This window comes from Oncorhynchus masou, chromosome 13 (genome assembly GCF_036934945.1).
Source record: "Oncorhynchus masou masou isolate Uvic2021 chromosome 13, UVic_Omas_1.1, whole genome shotgun sequence".
NCBI classification, from domain to species: Eukaryota; Metazoa; Chordata; class Actinopteri; order Salmoniformes; family Salmonidae; genus Oncorhynchus; species Oncorhynchus masou.
The window spans coordinates 33,391,979-33,410,279 of NC_088224.1; the positions used below are offsets into that span (position 1 = coordinate 33,391,979).

General features: G+C 39.6%; 2 protein-coding genes across 2 annotated transcripts; one reads left to right on the forward strand and one right to left on the reverse strand.

The window, feature by feature from the left end:
- Nucleotides 1–584: 584 nt before the first annotated feature.
- On the forward strand, nt 585–5,016 carry LOC135552118 (transcription termination factor 1, mitochondrial). The gene is made up of 2 exons (XM_064983542.1): nt 585–688; nt 1,669–5,016. Exon 2 carries the CDS (start codon nt 1,699–1,701, stop codon nt 2,860–2,862), a length of 1,164 nt encoding a protein of 387 aa, XP_064839614.1. The 5' UTR covers nt 585–688; nt 1,669–1,698; the 3' UTR covers nt 2,863–5,016.
- Nucleotides 5,017–5,835: 819 nt separating this feature from the next.
- On the reverse strand, nt 5,836–17,398 carry LOC135552119 (zinc-binding protein A33-like). The gene is made up of 6 exons (XM_064983543.1): nt 16,720–17,398; nt 9,485–9,580; nt 9,021–9,251; nt 8,632–8,654; nt 7,920–8,050; nt 5,836–7,737 (listed from the first exon to the last, which is right to left on the reverse strand). The coding sequence occupies exons 1-6, from the start codon at nt 17,350–17,352 to the stop codon at nt 7,187–7,189; spliced, it is 1,665 nt and encodes a 554-aa protein (XP_064839615.1). The 5' UTR covers nt 17,353–17,398; the 3' UTR covers nt 5,836–7,186.
- Between the last annotated feature and the right edge of the window lie 903 nt (nt 17,399–18,301).

Here is an 18,301-nt window from a genome sequence, read left to right on the forward strand (position 1 = left end):
GTCACTCTTGTCAGGTAGATAGATTCTCTTGGAAAATTATAAATTCTCGCTAACAGGGATGTAAATAAATTTGTGCACAAACTTTGAGAGATATAAGCTATTTGTGCATATGGAACATTTCTGGGATTTTTATTTCAGCTCATGAAACATGGGACCAACACTTTACATGTTGTTTATATTTTTGTTCATTTTATTTTATTTTATGTAACCTTTATTTAACCTTATTTAACTAGGTAAGTCAGTTAAGAACAAATTCTTATTTACAATGACGGCCTACCCTGGCCAAAGCCCTTTCAGTGGCGTATAACAATGTTGACTAAACTGGGCCTGTAAACATACAGTAGCATAATGTTATGCCTATATAACTCTGTCATATGGTAAATAAAGCCAATTATATAAATATGATAGCAAATACAGAATTACAGGAGGCAGGAATAACAAATATTATGTTTATTTCGATACACCTCTTACAGAAATTGGATGGCGCCATCCAATGACTTCTGGCGCCCTCTAGCGTGTTGCTATATATTGCATGGCATTACAAACTGCACGTCCGCCCCCACAGCAAGAGTGCGCTGAAGGCTTTACCGGAAATGAATGTAAACAAACTACCTGCTTGTTCCTCGTTTGTTGGTCATTGGGAAACGGTATGCAGTGTGTGGTAGAGGAGAAACCAAACAAAAGAAGGGTGAGCAGTTATTAAGACAAATAGCTAACTTTCAATAAGGATTTGTTTAGGTAGCTAGCTAATGTTAGTTACTGTAATAGTACACAAGCAAATTAATGTATTTAAAAAGCATTTTCAATGTGGCACAAAGCGTGCACTGTCAATTGGAGAGTAGACCAAATATGTCCGGTTGGTATTGCTTAAATCTTCTTAAGGATCGGTAGTGCATAATTTACAGTAGCTAATGACTAACGTAAGTAAGTAACTGCTTTTAGTAGTGTGTAAATACTAGCGCTGCTATCGTTGGAATTAGCTGACAAAAAAACGGATAGTCTGCCGGAAGTTAAGGAACATTAAATTTAAACATTGCTGATTGTCCGTAGGGTTGGTCCTTATTCAGGGGGAAATTGAGAAAAATAGTCTAATAGAAAATAAATTAAACAAACGTTCCAAACGTGGGTCTGTTGTAGATTTACCTCCTCTCTGCCTACGTTTGGTAATGAAGTTCCATTAGATGTTTGTCCCCTCCAATGCATATGGATCAAGCTTATAGACAATCGACCGAGTAAGTTGAAATATAATTGTATTTAGCTCCGTTTTTTGCAAGCTAATTCCCAGCAACGTCAGCTAGCATGCAGGCTAAATGCTTGCTTACATTTAGCTAGCTAGGCTGTTATAACTAGCTACTTATCTCCATGAAACACATACAATAGATTGTTAACACTGATAGCTTGTATATGTGGGACTGGTATTAATTGTAGCTAGAAGCTACTGCAGTGCTGCTGAATGGTGCACAAACTGAGGGCCTATAAAATGGCTGTATTCTCTGCACAGCTGTTTGGAGAAACCTTTTTATAATCTCTCGTCCTGCTTAGAGAATGTACGAAGTAGCTTGACTTTGATCAGTATCATTAATGAGTTCAGTAGACTTTAAATGTCTACTATAATTTCACTGGAGGTAGAATTTATTGATAATATTATCTTGTATTTTTTTCTTCTAGGTCTGATGTCATGTTTCAACAGTGTTGAATATGACATTAATGCCAGGAGTCCAGGGTCTGCTAGGCCTTCACAGAACCCTTGTACCAGCTTTTAGCCGCTTTGTCTCATCTCCCGCCCAGCTGACATCTGTCGGTCTTCCCAGGGGGCTTTGCACCGTCACTGCAACTGTCAGCGACTCAAAGCCTTCAGTGGGGCCTGAGAATGAGTCCTTGCTGGAGAGCTTGACCTTCATGGGGGTGGACGTGAAGATGGTGCGCCAGCGCCAACCGGGAGTGCTTCGCAAGATCATCACCAATGAGCAAGGTCTGGCTCACTTTCTCCATGGCAAAGGCGCCAGCCGCAAAGTGGTGGCCGGCATCATCTCCCGGTACCCACGAGCCATCACTCGCTCGGGTGAGCATTTGGAGCAACGCTGGGCGATGTGGCGGAGTGTCTTCAAGAGCGACAGCGAAATCGTCAGCATTCTGGACCGCTCGCCCGAGTCCTTCTTCCGTTCGAGCGACAACGACAACCTGGAGAAGAACATCGTGTTCCTGGGCTCGCTGGGCCTCAACGCCAAGGACCTCCACCGCCTGCTGACCACGGCGCCACGGACCTTCTCCAACAGTGTCGAGCTCAACCGTCAGATGGTGGAGTTCCTGGAAGATGTGTGCGCCGAGTTAGGTGGAGAGGACCCTGGGCAGTTTGCCAAGGTAGTGATTTCCCGAAACCTCTATATCCTCATCCGCAGCACCAAGAGGGTGAAGGCAAACATTGACTTCCTCAAGGTGACTTTCAAGATGAGTGATCCGGAGCTGCTGGCTCTGCTGCAGGGTGCTGGGGCAGAAATCCTGGACCTCTCTAACGAGTACCTGAAGAGAAACCTCAAGATGCTTCAGGAGAAGCTGGCGTCTCTCGGCTGTCGGAAAGTCGACGTCAAGAAACTGATCGTCTGCTACCCCACTGTGCTCTTCATCGGGTCGGATACGCTGAGTTCAAAACTGGACTGTCTATTAAAGGGAGGGATCACTATGAGGCAGATAATGGAGAAACCTAAAGTCCTGGAGTACAGCACGCAGAACATCACAGGGCGACTGGAGGAGCTGCATAAACTCCGGTATGACTTTGAAAAGAACGGCATCAACATTCTGGACTCTAGCCGAAAACGTTTCGACGCCAAGTTGGAAAGACTGGCTCTCTCGTCAGAGGAATGAGTTGTATCAACATTTGGGTTATGCTTAGAATGAATCAGACATTCTTTTGCACTAGATTTTTTTCATTGCTGCCTGAAGCATAACCTCTACATATCACTGTCCTCCTCCTAATCTATAGGATTATAGCAAGGTATACGGTTGGTAAAAACAAGTCAATGATAAAGAGAATCATGTCAGTATCAGGAAACATTTATTTTAATTTGAACCAAAAAGAGTATGTAAAGTAGTGTCATCATATTTGAACTATGATTTAGATTTTTAAGTAAGCTAACAAACTGTGTATTGTAGTACTGTGGCAATGTATTTCTCATGATTGATTCTGAGGCACCTTATTGAACTTACCAATGGTTTTATAGAACTGTAAACTACCAAGAGGCATCAGTACACTGTTTTCACTGACAGATTGTCAAACTTCTTTTTTTGCCAGATGAGCTGTTCGATGAGAAATCAGCCAAACCCCTTTCTTCCTAGCTTACAGTGCATTCGGAAAGTGTTCAGACTCCTAGACTTTTTACACATTTTGTTACGTTACAGCCTTATTCTAAAATTGATTAAATAAATACAAATCCTCATCGATCTGCACACAATACCCCATAATGACAACGCAAAACAGGTTTTTAGTTGCATTACAAATGATTGACATAAGTATTCAGACCCTTTACTATGAGACTCGAAATTGAGCTCAGGGGCATCTTGTTTCCATTGATCATCCATGAGATGTTACTACAACTTGATTGGAGTTCACCTGTGGAAATTCAATTGATTGGATATGATTTGGAAAGGCACACACCTGTCTATATAAGGTCCCACAGTTGACAGTGCATGTCAGAGCATAAACCAAGCCTTGAGGTCGAAGGAATTGTCCGTAGAGCTCCAAGACAGTATTGTGTCGAGGCACAGATCTGGGGAAGGGTATCAAAACATTTCTGCAGAATTGAAGGTCCCCAAGAACACATTAACCATCATCATTCTTAAATGGAAGAAGTTTCGAACCACCAAGACTCCTCCTAGAGCAATTTGGGGAGAAGGGACTTGGTCAGGTAGGTTACCAAGAACCCAATGGTCACTCTGAAAGAGCTCCAGAGTTCTTCTGCGGAGATGGGAGAACCTTCCAGAAGGACAGCGCTCTCTGCAGCTCTCCACCAATCAGGCATTTATGGTAAAATGGTCAGACGGAAGCCACTCCTCAATAAAAGGCACATGACAGCCCGCTAGAAGCTTGCCAAAAGGCTTCTAAAGACTAAAACCATGAGAAACAAGATTCTCTGGTCTGATGAAACCAAGATTGAACTCTTTGACTTGAATGCAAAGCATCACGTCTGGAGGAAACCTGGCACCATCCCTTTGATGAAGCATGGTGGTGGCAGCATCATGCTGTGGGGATGCTTTTCAACGGCGGGGACTGGGAGACTGGTCAGGATCAAGGGAATGATGAATGGGGCAAAGTACAGAGATCCTTAATGAGTACCTGCTCCAGAGTGCTCAGGACCTCAGACTGGGGCAAAGGTTCACCTTCCAACAGGACAATACAGGAGTGGCTTTGGGACAAGTCTCAATGTCCTTGAGTGGCCCAGCCAGAGCCCGGACTTGATCCTGATCGAACATCTCTGGAGAGACCTGAAAATAGCTGTGCAGCGATGCTCCCCCATCTAACCTGACAGAGCTTGAGGATCTGCGGAGATGAATAGGAGAAACTCCCCAAATACAGGTGTGCCAAGCTTGTACCATCATACCCAAGAAGACTCAAGGCTGTAATTGCTGCCAAAGGTGCTTTAACTAAGTAAAGGGTCTGAATACTTAGAAGATGTGATATTTCATTTTTTATATATATGCATTTTGCAAAAATGTCTAAAAACCTGTTGCTCCTTTGTCTTTATGGGGTATTGTGTGTAGATTAGTGAGGGGGGGGACTATTGAATCCATTTTATAATAAGGCTGTAACGTAACAAAATGTGGAACAAGTCAATGTGTCTGAATTCTTTCTGAATGCACTGAATCTGCCTGAATGAATGAATATGTGAAAAATCAAGGTTGTTTGAATTGCATCACAAAATATGATGCATTCGGTTTACTATAAGTAATAGTTATATATGTTCTCTGTTTGATGCAAATATATGCCAATAAACGGTAATAAAATTACAGTTGACACTTTAATTAACCTTATGGATTTAAAATGTCACTTTCTGTATTTTGAAAGTTCTATATCTTGAATTGAGTGCGTTTATCTGAAAACCTGCGGAGAGAGTCTACCTGCAATTAATGGTATTCAATATAACTTTATCCATATTCTACAGTGAAAGGCTACAGTGCAATTTTCATTGAACTGAGGAATGGATGGCATTCTGCTAACACGAGAATGAAAGAGGGAGATGATCGTTTCGGTAAAACCAATAAGTGTTCGAGGAGTGTTTCAAGTTGTTGGTAGGTGGAAAAAGTACCCAATTGTCATACTTGAATAAAAGTAAAGTTACCTTAATAGATAATGACTTGAGTAAAATTGAAAGTCAACCAATAAAATACTACTTGAGTAAAAGTCTTCAATTATTTGGTTTTAAATATACTTAAGTATCAAAAGTAAATGTAATTTCAAAAATATACATAAGTATTAAAAGTGAAAGTATAAATCATTTAAAATTCCTTAATCAACAAACCAGACTGCACCATTTTCTTGTTTTTTACATTTACGGATAGCCAGTGGCAGGCTAACACTCGGATATCATTTTCAAATTAAGCATTTGTGTTTAGAGTCTGCCAGATCAGAGGCAGTAGGTATGACCTCATGTTAAGTGCGTAACTTTGACAATTTTCCTGTCCTGCTAATCATTCAAAATGTAACGAGTACTTTTGGGTGTCAGGGAAAATGTACTGAGGAAAAAGTTGATTATTTTAATTTACAGTTACTCTCCAGCACCAACTTTCAATGACTATTGTTAGGTTCTTATTTTTCAGAGTAAATAACTTACGGACACTAGAGAAGCTTTAACCAAGTTTAATTATTCCTAAAAGTTCTGGACAGCTGTAATCAGAAAACCCAACATTTGTCCCATCCAGATATTTATATCCCACTTAAGACACTCCTCCTTCTCTCCAATCCTTATATTTTATGGCTCTACAGAAAGATAATAAAGAGGGTAACAGGATAACAAACATTTATTACTTCCTTAGGAGAATCTGTCCTCACCTCCTGACCTTAACCCCTCCTTCATCGAATCCACAGAGGTCCATCTGTCTCCCCTGTATCAGCACATCGCTCTCTTCTTGTCTCCCAACACATTACACAGCTATCTGTCTTTCTACAGAGACCTAGTCTCTGTCACCCCTTAATATACTATGCGTCTGATCTATCATGTCTTTAATGGCTCAATGTTCAAAATGTCGAATCCAACACTATACACTTGTATGCAGAAGTTTTTAAATCAGACACACCCACTTTGAATCAGCTTTTGTTTTATCAGAGGAGAAAAATATGCACATGTTTAACAAAAAAAATTGAACTTATTGTTTTATCTAAAAAATGAACTTCATTTGTTTTTATCACTTTACACATTTATTTTGGGATCCACCCCTTTAAACGTAATTTGCCTAATGACTTGCGAGTTGAGAAGGACTGTCTCGTTTCAAGCAATCAGATTTCCATCCACGTTCCCTCTCCTCGCAGACTCTCTTCGATTCATTTGGACCTTTTTCAAAAGGAGGCGAGAGAGGACGCAGGAGGTGAGCAAATCTAATCCATAGTCGGTCAGAGAATAGGACAAACCTTTTTCCAATGATGGACCCCCTGGTGTTAGAATCCGGTACTACAATAACTCAAATCAGATTATGTCAACCCAAAGCTTTATTATGCTTGCTTTCATAAATGTGTTACGATTTCCTTACGTATACATCCTCCTTTCTGAGAACACAAGGAAGAATTGGATCAAGAAAAGGTTACAATAACTTTACCGCTACGTGTCAAAAGCTTTACAGCTAAAAGCTGAGCTGGGTACAACGAGTCAATCATTACCCACAGCAATTTAATTATTACATTTTAATAATTGATTTAAGGGTTTTATAACATGCCCTTTGATTGTCATTAAAGTATATTAGATTGTCATTAAATTTGAATTAGCATACTAATATGACACCAACTCTGTATATTTGAATATCCACATGTTTATGATATATTCCTCAATGACTCTAAATTATGTATTTGTTGAATTTCTACTAAATATGAAATACTACCTTTCATGAACATTTCTATTCAGTCTTTACGAGGAATGACGTACCATACCCACTATAAAGGCTTTCTATGATGCTTTTATCTATGAAAAATTCCTTGTTAAATTTACGATGACATCACTTTTAGAGACACCTTTGAGGGGCAGATCTGGATGAATCCAGGTTCACTGGCATCTTTACATTTTCCAATAGAGAAGTATGGGAAGAGTCGCTCATTAAATGTGTCTTTGTGAGTGTAGATTTTTGACATGTCACGGGGGTCATAGAAGGACAATTCCCCTCCACTGTAGTCTAGTTGCACCATAACCCTTTGGGGTCTCCTCTTCAGAGCAAGAAGCCTAGCCTCTGGATCTGTATACTCACTGTTTTCTAAACCTATTGCCCAGATTCCATATTTAGGATTTGCGAATGTCCTATCTTTTCTGTTGATTGAATCTTTTGCCACACCCAAATTCCAGCTGGGGTGGTTCCTCACCTCCACCTCCCAGCTGTGCTTTCCTGAGGTGAACCCCTCAGAACCCAAAATTTTTGCGTTAAACGTGCATCGCTCTGGATTATCTGGCAACATCTGCTGCGTGCCTGAGTTTCGCACACTGGTCAGATCATCAGACAAAGTGAGAAAGCTGGGAGCTGTGTTGGGGTCCATAATCACAGGAGCTTGAAGATAAGGAGATACTCTGTTAGTTCTATATAGTGTATACCTTTTATTTGGTATAGCTACATCATGAAAACTGACTATAAAGACAAATTTTACAACATATAAAATGTTATGTTAAACCTACTCTATCATCTACAATACATATTAATCACAAACATATTCTCTTTTAACTGTTACTCACTGTGGTTAGCAATCACCAGCATCTTCTCCCAGACTCTGAACTTGAGGTTACCCAGGTGTTTGGCCACATCTATGAGCACTCCCGATAATATTTTAGGATCTTGTGGTGTGCACTGCAGCTGGGCCCTACAACTGTAAATCATAATAATGGGTGGGTGTTCTCCTTAGCTTGTAAGGAGTCTATGGACAAGGAATGAGTCCTCCTAACCGCTAATGTTTGCATTAAAAAAAACTGGAAATCAATTAACCTGATATCAAAATGTTTTAAATGAATGCCCAAACAATCTGAGATGCTTCAAACCAAGTCATTGAGCTACACAATCCCTTTCCGAAAGTTTTGTTGTTATAATATATATATATATATATTTATATATATATATATATATATGTTTTTACAAGGTTTTTGGTCAAGTTAGGAGTAGCACATCAATTAAGAGTATGCTTTGATGTATTGCTAATCCAATATGGCAGCTTGATTCCATATTTCTGCTTGATCATTGCATGCATTGATGATGTACATTGGTGTGTTCCAGTACAATTGTACTTGGGTTGAGTTTGACACCAAGGATCTTCCAGCAATCCATGAACACCATCCATTCAAATATTGAGATATGATTTTTAGGCCATATCGTTTGTGTAAGAGGAGTAATTTCTCTATATCAGTAACAAGCAGATAACGTATAATATTGAGAAAGAAAATATATTGGACGTACCTCATTTGGATGTTTTTGTAGCTCTAGCAATGATAAGACAGAGAAAAACTGAATGTTAATCATATTATGCTAGAATATAGTCAAGAACACATTGGAATATCCTGTGCAGAAAACAACCGATTAAACCTTAGACAAGGAATCAAAGCCATCACCATAATGGATACCTTCCCAAAAGCTGCAGTAATGTCTCTTTATCAGCAACAGCACATTGGGGAGTATACGTCACTCACAATCACATTGATTGCACTGCAATATTGTGGTGGTGATACTGTAAAATTATCTAATCCGTACCCTCAAGCTAAACCGCTAGCATTGCATGTCCGTTATTCTAACTAACAGACGCAACATGCAATGTTTGCAGTCTAGTTTTGGGATTACTGTGTTCATACCTTCAGAAAGCGCAAATCCTGCTTCTTTAAGTCTTGTTCCAAAGTAGTGATACCCGTTGTAAGAGATGAGATTTGGTCGTGAATGATCTTCATTTCTGTGGTCATAGTATCTCTCTTCTGCTGCTCTTCCTTCCTCAGCTCACCTAGTCTGGCCTTCTCTTCATCTCTCAGAAACTGGTGAAGCTTCTCAAAAGCCTCCTTTATCTGCCTCTCAGTGTCCACCAACTGTGTCTATGACAATGAAGCATCTTAATTAGCAAAAATAACTGGTTGGGGCTAATGATGTCATGATTTTGTTAGAAAGGTAGAAAAATAGAAGAATAGTTAGAACATTTCAGAACAATTAATAGAAAACACAAATTAACCAATTTAAAAAGTATAAAGTAAAAATTCTGTTCAATTTAATTCAGATAAAATTCTATATTTGTATTTTATTTTGTTGCTTCCATTGCCAATACACTTACCTTTGTGTGTTGAACAATATGCTTGTATTTTCTCTCAGTCTCAGTACATTTCTTCAGATTGTCCTGCATAGGCTTCATGTACAGCTTCAGCTTTTCCTGTGTGATATTGTACAGGTTTTTAATATAGCCCAACCTGGTCTCAGAGTATTTCATATTATTCTGTAGGTAAATCCAGGACACCTCATTTAGTATATGTTCTGTTTCATATGGTATGTATTCATTTGTGGATGTGAAATGGAAATGGAAATGGATCGCCCAATTCGTATGATATGTAACAAATTACAATCCGTATTATATGTTACGAATTTGAAAAACGTATATATTATGAATTTGCTAAATGTATGGCATGTTACGAATTCTAGCTAGGTGGCTAATGTTAGAAAGACTAGGGGTTAGGGTTAAGTTTAGGAGTTTAGGATAGGTTAAAGGGTTAGGTGAGGGGTTAACTAAAAGGACTTTTCCTGTGCTTAGCTGCAATGGTTCCTCAAAAAAAATGTAGGCACTGAACACATTTCAAGGCTGCTGAGCGCAAAATTTAAGGTTGTGAAAATTCTGTGCAACTTCCAGCACAGGTTTACTGTGAACACTGAGGCTGTACCCGCTTTAAGTTGCCGTTTCAGTGGTAAAGTAGGCTATTGTGGCTATTTGGTCATAAGTAGGCCTACCATAAAAAAACAATGGAGTAAATGCATCCCATAACATTTCAACATGGAAATAGCTGTTCTATCATTCAGCCTACAGTAGCAGCCACATTCCTACATTCCACGAGACCTTTCAAAAAAAACATGCCGGGCTTGACATTAACCTGATAATCCACTTGTCCTTCAGACAAGGAGGTGTTGTTTGATGCAAGAAACCACTTTATAAAATAAAATGCACACTGTACCACTATTACAGAGAATCAGACAAATTATGCTACCCTCTGCCCATTGGCTACTTAGCTTATTCAAGCCTGTCTCAAAATACAACACTGCCCCTTAAAGACAAAAAAGCTCTTTGCTTGACTCCCTTTTCAAAGATGTCTAGAAATGTACACATTTTGTGCTCTTGTAGGAAGCAGTCACTCCCCCAGTGCTGACAACAAATTATCTATAACTGGGTTAATAACTCACTAACTAGCAAAGGATATGAACAAATGTGCACACGTGGCTACATGCAGCTTTTGCTTTAATCTCAAAACAAGTGCATCTGCAGTTGAAGTCGGAAGTTTCCATGCACCTTAGACAAATACATTAACTCAGTTTTTACAATCCCTGACATTTAATCCTTGTAAAAAAGTGGAGTGCTGCATCAGATGACCTGGCTTCCACAATCACCCATCTTCAACCCAATTTTTGAAATTTACATACACTCAATTAGTATTTAGTAGCATTGACTTTAAATTGTTTAACTTGTGTCAAACGTTTTGGGTAGCCTTCCACAAACTTCCCACAATAAATTGGGTGAATTTTGGCCCATTCCTCCTGACAGAGCTGGTGTAACTGAGTCAGGTTTGTAGGCCTCCTTGCTCAGACACGCTTGTTCAGTTCTGCCCACAAATTTTCTATAGGATTGAGGTCAGTTTTTCTGTGATGGCCACTCCAAAACCTTGACTTTGTTGTCCAGTACCTTGACTTTGTTGTCCATTTTGACACAACTTTGGAAGTATGCTTGGGGTCATTGTCCATTTGGAAGACCCATTTGCGACCAAGCTTTAACTTCCTGACTGATGTCTTGAGATGTTGCTTCAATATATCCACATCATTTTCCTACCTCATGATGCCATCTATTTTGTGAAGTGCACCAGACCCTCCTGCAGCAAAGCACCCCCACAACATGATGCTGCCACCCCCGTGCTTCACAGTTGGGATGGTGTTCTTCGGCTTGCAAACATCCCCCTTTTTCCTCCAAACTTAATGATGGTCATTATGGCCTTACAGTACTATTTTTGTTTCATCAGACCAGAGGACATTTCTCCAAAAAGTACGATCTTTGCCCCCATTTGCAGTTGCAAATCGTAGTCTGAATTTTTTATGGCGGGTTTGGAGCAGTTACTTCTTCCTTGCTGAGTGGCCTTTCAGGTTATGTCAATATAGGACTCGTTTTACTGTGGATATTGTTACGCTCGTCGATGGAAGGATCGGACCAAGGTGCAGTGTGGTAGGCGTAAATCTTATTTTATTCAATGAACACCAAAAAAAAATCAAATACAAATGAAACGTAAAGCTTCGTAGGGCTAAACAGCACAGTACCAAAACAAGATCCTACAGGTGGAAAAAGGCTGCCTAAGTATGATTCCCAATCAGAGACAACGATAGACAGCTGCCTCTGATTGGGAACCATACCCGGCCAACAAAGAAATAGAAAACATAGATTGTCCACCCTAGTCACACCCTGACCTAACCAAATTGAGAATTAAAAGGATCTCTAAGGTCAGGGCGTGACAGATATAGATACTTTTGTACCTGTTTCCTCAAGCATCTTCACAAGGTGCTTTGCTGTTGTTCTGGGATTGATTTGCACTTTTCACACCAAAGTACGTTCATCTCTAGGAGACAGAACGCGTCTCCTTCCTGAGCGGTATGACGGCTGCGTGGTTCCATGGTGTTTATACTGGTGTGCTATTGTTTGTACAGATGAACGTGGTACCTTCAGGCGTTTGGAAATTGCTCCCTAGGATGAGCCAGACTTGTGGAGGTCTACAGTTTTTTTTCTGAGGTCTTGGCTGATTTCTTTTGATTTTCCCATGATGTCAAGCAAAGAGGTAATAGAGGTAATAAGTTTGAAGATATTGAAGATAGTCCTTGAAATTCATCCACAGGTACACCTCCAATTGACTCAAATGATGTCAGTTAGCGGAGGTCGACAATGTTTTTTCTGTGGTCTTAGCTGACTTCTTTTGATTAACTCAAATTATGTCAATTAGCCTATCAGAAGCTTCTAAAGCCATGACATCATTTTCTGGAATTTCCCAAACTGTTTAAAGGCACAGTCAATTTAGTGTATGTAAACTTCTGACCCACTGGAATTGTGATACAGTGTGAAGTGAAATAATCTGTTTGTAAAATTACTTATGTCATGCACAAAGTAGATGTCCTAACCGACTTGCCAAAACTATAGTTTGTTAACAAGAAATTTGTGGAGTGGTTGAAAAACTAGTTTTAATGAATCCAACCTAAGTGCATATAAACTTTTTAACTTCAACTGTACTTATGACCTTTCATGCCAACACAATCTCACACTCAATTCGTGCAAATATGTACAAAAGTTTTTCTGCAGATTTTGTGCGTTTTTGTGTGTTATATCACCTTAAAAAATGGTTTATTTACAGCCTATGGGGTATAAGATGTTAGGATAAAGTGGCATAGGAGAGTCAGTACCCTAACCCTAAGCTATGTTCAATTTCAGCAGCAATTTCCAGTAAGAAATGCTCAGTTTGAAGCCATTCAACTATGGATTTCACAGCGCTATAAAAAGGATACACGTTATCACCTTTAAAAGGGTTTATTTACAACCTCTGGGGTATAAAATGTTGGGCAAAGTGGAATAGGAGTGTCTGACATACAACCCCTAACTTGAATTCAGTCTTTGCCAATGAGAAATAAGATGGGCCTAGCTTCGTCTTTCATGACTGGGAAAGGCCTTGATTCTAGGCCGTTGAAAATCCTACATCCATCTCATTAGATCAGAACAGGATGCATCAACAGTGATTCATATTATTGGTTTGCATCCTTAAAAAAAAGGATAGTTGTGTTTTGCTGCATAACACACATTATTTGTCTACCCAAATGATGTGGATGGACCAATGTCACGTTATTAGATATATAAGCTTCAGTAACAAAAGAACACCATGGTTGTAATAACACTTTTAACAGGTAGTTTGTAAATGTGTAGAATGTGTTTTGTTTTTGGTCCCTTCTTAAATGATATAAATTTGACAGTCAGAGGATTTTCTTCTGAATAACTGGTCAGGGCATAGCACTTTCGTTTCAGCTTCAGGCAACTTTGACGTAAGGCTTGATCACACCTACTTATACCCGTCACACCCATTGTTGCTTATCCATTGTTCACTAGATATATCAATGTAATTACACCCAACACATTGTTGAAAAACAGAAAACTTCTCACCACTAGATCACATAACTAGCCTTGAGCAGGAAGTGGTCCCAATACTGCCACCAATGTAGCGGAAGAAAGTGAACGCTGCAAGAGGGACTCATATGGGAGAAAGTGAACTCTAATGGTCGTTGCCATGAAAGCCTAGTAGGTCTCTGGGCAGAGGCGGCAGCACATGCCTTGTTACATTAGCATAAGTATATACAGTGCAGTCGGAAAGTATTCAGACACCTTGACTTTTCCAAATTTTGTTACATTACAGCCTTATTCTAAAATATATATTTTTTAAAGCTAGCAGCGTCATACCCAAGAAGCCTCGAGGCTGTAATCGCTGCCAAAGGTGTTTCAACAAAGTACTGAGGGTCTCAATACTTAAGCACAAAGGTATCTGTTTTTATTCTTAATACATTTGCAAAATATCGATAAACCTGTTTTTGCTTTGTCATTATAGGGTAGTGTATGTAGATTGCTGAAGATTTTTATTTATTTAATCCATTTTAGAATAAGGCTGTAATGTAACAAAATGTGGAAAAAGTCAAGGGGTCTAAATACTTTCCGAAGCACCTAAACATTATTGACACGACCATAATAATCATCATTAAACTGCCTTGGTGTTTCGTGTATAAGTCAACATAATTCATTATTTTACATTAACCTGTTGAACTGTATTGGAATGGCTTAATTGATCATAGTCCAGACTCGTTCTAGATGCAAATACTGCAGTTGCACCAGGGGAATTTAAACCAAACACATTTTTTTTATGTAAGGCTTGATCATCATGAACATGTATCCCCATTCCCCAATCAAATACCTTCATCGATTTCACACAAAAAAAGACAAAGACAGATTTTATTCCAATCTGGCAAACCTCATAAATTCCAACATAATACTTTGGGATACGGGTGCTAAGTGAAAACAAGCATAGAAAATAGCATTGGCAAGCCAGCTGTGTCACCAGAGACTCTTGGTTCGCGCCCAGGCTCTGTCGTAACCGGCCGCGACCGGGAGGTCCGTGGGGCGACGCACAATTGGCCTAGCATCGTCCGGGTTAGGGAGGGATTGGCCGGTAGGGATATCCTTGTCTCATCGCGCACCAGCGACTCCTGTGGCGGGCCGGGCGCAGTGCGCACTAACCAAGGTTGCCAGGTGCACGGTGTGGCTGGCTTCCGGGTTGGATGCACGCTGTGTTAAGAAGCAGTGCTTCCTGTTTGGGTTGTGTATCGGAGGACGCATGACTTTCAACCTTCGTCGAGCCCGTACGGGAGTTATAGCGATGAAACAAGATAGTAGCTAATAAAAAAACAATTGGATACCACGAAATTGGGGAGAAAAAGGGCTAAAAAATGTTAAATACATTTTTAAAATAAAAATAGCATTGGCATTAATAATAAATAAAAAAGTTGTAAGGCTACTAGTATATTATATGTATTTCAGTGATAACCTGGTTGATTAACAATATAGGGTTGTTGACACGTTTGATTTTTTAAATAAATATAAAAAAGGCAGTGTAGAACACGGTTTCCCAGAATGCATTGCTCCATTAACTTTCAAAATATTGTTTCGAAGTCGCACAAAATTGGTGTATTTTCACACGAATTCAGCCACGCAAAAACTCACAAAATCTGCTGAAATACTTTTTGTACATATTTGCATGAATTGAGTGTGAGATTGTATTGATGCTGTAAACACAGTGCAGGTAAAAAAGAATATCATAGATCCCTATGTCGCAATGGTCTATTGGCAATCGTGGGCAGCTTAGAGGGAACATAGCTTAGCTGTATTCCGTTTATTTTTATTGTAAAAAAAACCTCCCTAGTCCTTGTCTGATGACAAGCATACCAATAACATGATGCAGCATCCACCGTATTTGAAAATACAGTATGAAGAGTTGTACTCAGTGATGTGTTGTGTTGGATTTCCCCAAAACATAATGCTTTGTATTCAGGATATAACATTCATTTCTTTGCCACATTTTTTGCAGCATTACTCAAGTGTCTTTTTGCAAACAGGATATTTGTTTTGGAATATTTTTATTCTGTACAGGCTTCCTTCTTTTCACTCTGTCATGTAGCTTAGTATTCTGGAGAAACTACAATGTTGTTGATCCATCCTCAGTTCTCTCATATTACAGCCATTGAACTCTGTAACTGTTTTAAAATCCTCATGGTGAAATCCCTGAGCAGATTCCTTCCTGTTCAGCAACTGAGTGAGGAAGGACGCCTGTATTTTTTTAGTGACTGTGAGTATTTATCCAAAGCTTAATTAATAAGCGTCTGCTAAATGGGATATATAATTAATTAGTTGATTAATTAACCATGCTCAAATGAATATTCAGTCTGCTTTTTTTTTTTTTACATCTACGAAATGGTGCTCTTTGCTAGGCATTGAAAAAATCCCTAATCTTTGTGCTTGAAATTCACTACTCGATTGAGGGACCTTACAGATAATTGTGTGGGGTACACTATTATTGAACACAGAATGAGTTCATGCAACTTATTAAGCGATTTGTTAAGCATATTTGTCCTCCTGAACTTATTTAGGCTTGCCATAACAAAGGGGTTGTCTTAAAACCAAATTCCACTTCAACCTTTTGGGATATTGTTTGTAGATCAGTGACACAATATCTAAATGTTATCCATTTTAAATTCACTCTGTAACACAACAACATGTGGGAAAAGTAAAGTGGTGTGAATACTTTCTTCATGCACTGTACTGTAGCTCATCCTAATATACCTACTACTGTACATACAATTATCTTCTCCAAATGATAGATTTTCAATACATACTACATTTGAATATTCTGGATTCAGACACTGCTCAGTCTAATATATCTGCTTTGGATTGTTATTTGGACTTACAAAAATATTTGTGTTTGTGTATTGTATTTGCAAGACATTCTACTGCACTGTTGGAGCTATTAACATAACCATTTTGCTGCACAACCATAATACCTGCAAATCTGTGTAGGCAACCAATAAACTTATATTTGATTTTATAAAAGCCAGCTAAGGTGGCATTGGCAAGCAACACCAGGTTACACCAGGTGAGGTTAGAGGGGATCTGACTTAATCTAACCATGTCAAAATTATACCAGTAATATGTAGAACATGTAGAAATTTGAAACAGATGCACACATTTACCTTGAGGTCAACTACAGCCTTTTCTATATCAATGACCTTGTGTCCAGAGTGTTGAGTTGGATTTTCACAGACGTTACACACAGCTTTCCCCTCGTCCATACAAAACCACTTATGCTTCTCTGCATGTTTACTGCACAACACCTGTCCAGCCAGGCCAGGAAAAACTTGCTTTTCTTCAGTTCTTGAATCTGTGGACCCCCTTATTTCTTCCCTCCTCGAGCCTGTGGAACCCCTCTTTTTTCTCACACCTGATTCTACGGGCTCCCTTTTTTCTTCCATCCGTAAATCTTTGGACTCCCTCATTTCTTCCTTCTCTGAGCTGGTGGACACCCTCTTCTCTTCCTTGCCACAGCCTGTAGACCCGATCACTTCATCGGTCATTGAGTCAATGACGTATACCCCTTTCTCCTTCTTTGTGTATGAGTCTGCCAGGTCCTTCAGGGCAAAGTTAGGTATCCACCCTTTGGAGGATTTTCTCTTACAGATCGGACAGTTAGTATTTTTTGTTTCATCCCAGAACTTGGAAATACAGCCGAAACAAAAGTTGTGGAGGCAACTAAGAGACACAGGGTCTGTATAAATCTCAGAACACACATAGCAGCAAAGATATTTCTCAAGGAGAAAGTCTGCCATGTCTACACCTTGAAATGCTGTTTCTTCTCGGAACAACTTGAGATGATCAAATGTTTATTGCAATATCACTTGCACATCAGCTCAAAGGTTCATCTATAAAAGGCCATCACGTCCGGGTTCAATAGTGCAGATGACTGAAATACTGTCAGACTTTAACCGTAACAAATATGAAGATATACTGTTTACGTGGTTTAGGAGTCTATTTCGCCAAGCAAATTCTGAATTATATCACAATTAAAGTGATCATTCCCTTCTTTGACATGAGTAGAGTTAAATGTTGCTTTACACCACTACAGCAGACTTGGGTAAAATTTGTAAGGTTACACACAAGGTCACTTTAAGTTCACTATTACTGCGAATACTATGAATTGAGTGCATGGACACTGCAGATACACTGCCTGTATTCACACCCCTTGACTTTTCCACATTTTGTTGTGTTACAGACTGAATTTAAAATGGACCGGGATCGTCTGAGACCAGCCACCCGGACAGCTGACGAAACTGTGGGTTTGCACAACCGAAGAATTTCTGCACTGTCAGAAATTGTCTCAGGGAAGCTCATCTGTGTGCTCTTCATCCTCACCACGGTCTTGACCTGACTGCAGTTTGGCATCGTAACCGACTTCAATTGGCAAATGCTCACCTTCGATGGCCACTGGCACGCCAGAGAATTGTCCCCTTCACGGATACATCCGGATGGCAGACAGTGTAGCGTGTATGGCGTCCTGTGTGCGAGTGGTTTGCGGATGTCAACGTTGTGAACAGAATTCCCCATGGTGGCGGTGGGGTTAGGGTATGGGCAGACATAAGCTACGAACAACAAATATAATTGCATTTTATCAATGGCAATTTGAATGCACAGAGATACCGTGACGAGATCCTGAGGCCCATTGTTGTGCCATTCATCCACCGCCATCACCTCATCTTTCAGCATGATAATGCACATAGC

Coding starts and splice junctions, on each gene's coding strand:
- LOC135552118 (XM_064983542.1), top strand. CDS start 1,699: ATGACATTAATGCCAGGAGTCCAGGGTCTGCTAGGCCTTCACAGAACC.
- LOC135552119 (XM_064983543.1), bottom strand. CDS start 17,352: ATGGCAGACTTTCTCCTTGAGAAATATCTTTGCTGCTATGTGTGTTCT. Junction 9,581..16,719: donor AGGCTGTAGTTGACCTCAAG/GTAAATGTGTGC, acceptor AATATCACACAG/GAAAAGCTGAAGCTGTACAT. Junction 8,655..9,020: donor AGGATTTGCGCTTTCTGAAG/GTATGAACACAG, acceptor TATCATTGCTAG/AGCTACAAAAACATCCAAAT.